The following is a 719-nucleotide window of genomic DNA, read 5'->3' on the forward strand; positions in this document are numbered from 1 at the left end:
CCTGCATCGGATCTGCAACTCCCTCATCCATGACCAATTCCTCACTGTGCTCATCGCCGCCCAAATATTGGTCGAGAATCATAGCTGGGTCATCAACATTGCGGAATTCGTCATCCTCACCGTCTTCCATATCCTCCTCGTCCACTTCTTCATCTTGCTGCACTCAATCGTTGGCCATCGTCGACCCGGTGGCGGCCAGCTGCATTAAGTACGGGTCATTGCACCTCTTTCGCAACGCCCGCTCCAGCTGCGCCGAATTGAACGCGATAGCTACCTGGCGTTCGCACTTGCCACTGCAGAGGCGAACGCGCTGCTTGCTCCGAACGCGATTGTTCGTCTTGTGATTGCGCTCTCCGCCGACAGCGCCAGCTGGGTTGCCGTGGACCTCGACGAGCATATTCGCCAGAACAGCCAACTCCTCGTCGTCGCACTGCGCCCAAATAAGCGCTGGCTTGAGCAAACGCGCCGAGTGCAGGTGAGTTCCTTCAATGCGTATGGCTTGAAAGTACGAGAACTGCTCCAGCAACACATCACGCGTGATGCCGCGCACAGAGGCAATCCGCTCCAATGCCACGCGACACTGGCCCATCAACGACCCCTGGCCCAGGCTGAGGAATGCACCGCCATGGATACGTGTCATGTTCAGGCGCAAGGCGTTATAGAATGGGTCGGTCACGAACGCGAGCGCATGCGCAGGCGTATAGATGGATGCGAAACGG

The 719-nt window shown here is 57.7% G+C and overlaps 1 protein-coding gene across 1 annotated transcript; it reads right to left on the reverse strand.

The window, feature by feature from the left end:
- Positions 1-163: 163 nt before the first annotated feature.
- On the reverse strand, positions 164-640 carry H310_15254 (hypothetical protein; the record flags this gene model as incomplete). The annotated part of the gene is made up of 1 exon (XM_008883241.1): positions 164-640. One exon carries the CDS (start codon positions 638-640, stop codon positions 164-166), a length of 477 nt encoding a protein of 158 aa, XP_008881463.1.
- Between the last annotated feature and the right edge of the window lie 79 nt (positions 641-719).

This window comes from Aphanomyces invadans (assembly GCF_000520115.1).
Source record: "Aphanomyces invadans strain NJM9701 unplaced genomic scaffold supercont1.261, whole genome shotgun sequence".
Taxonomy (NCBI): Eukaryota; Oomycota; class Saprolegniomycetes; order Saprolegniales; family Verrucalvaceae; genus Aphanomyces; species Aphanomyces invadans.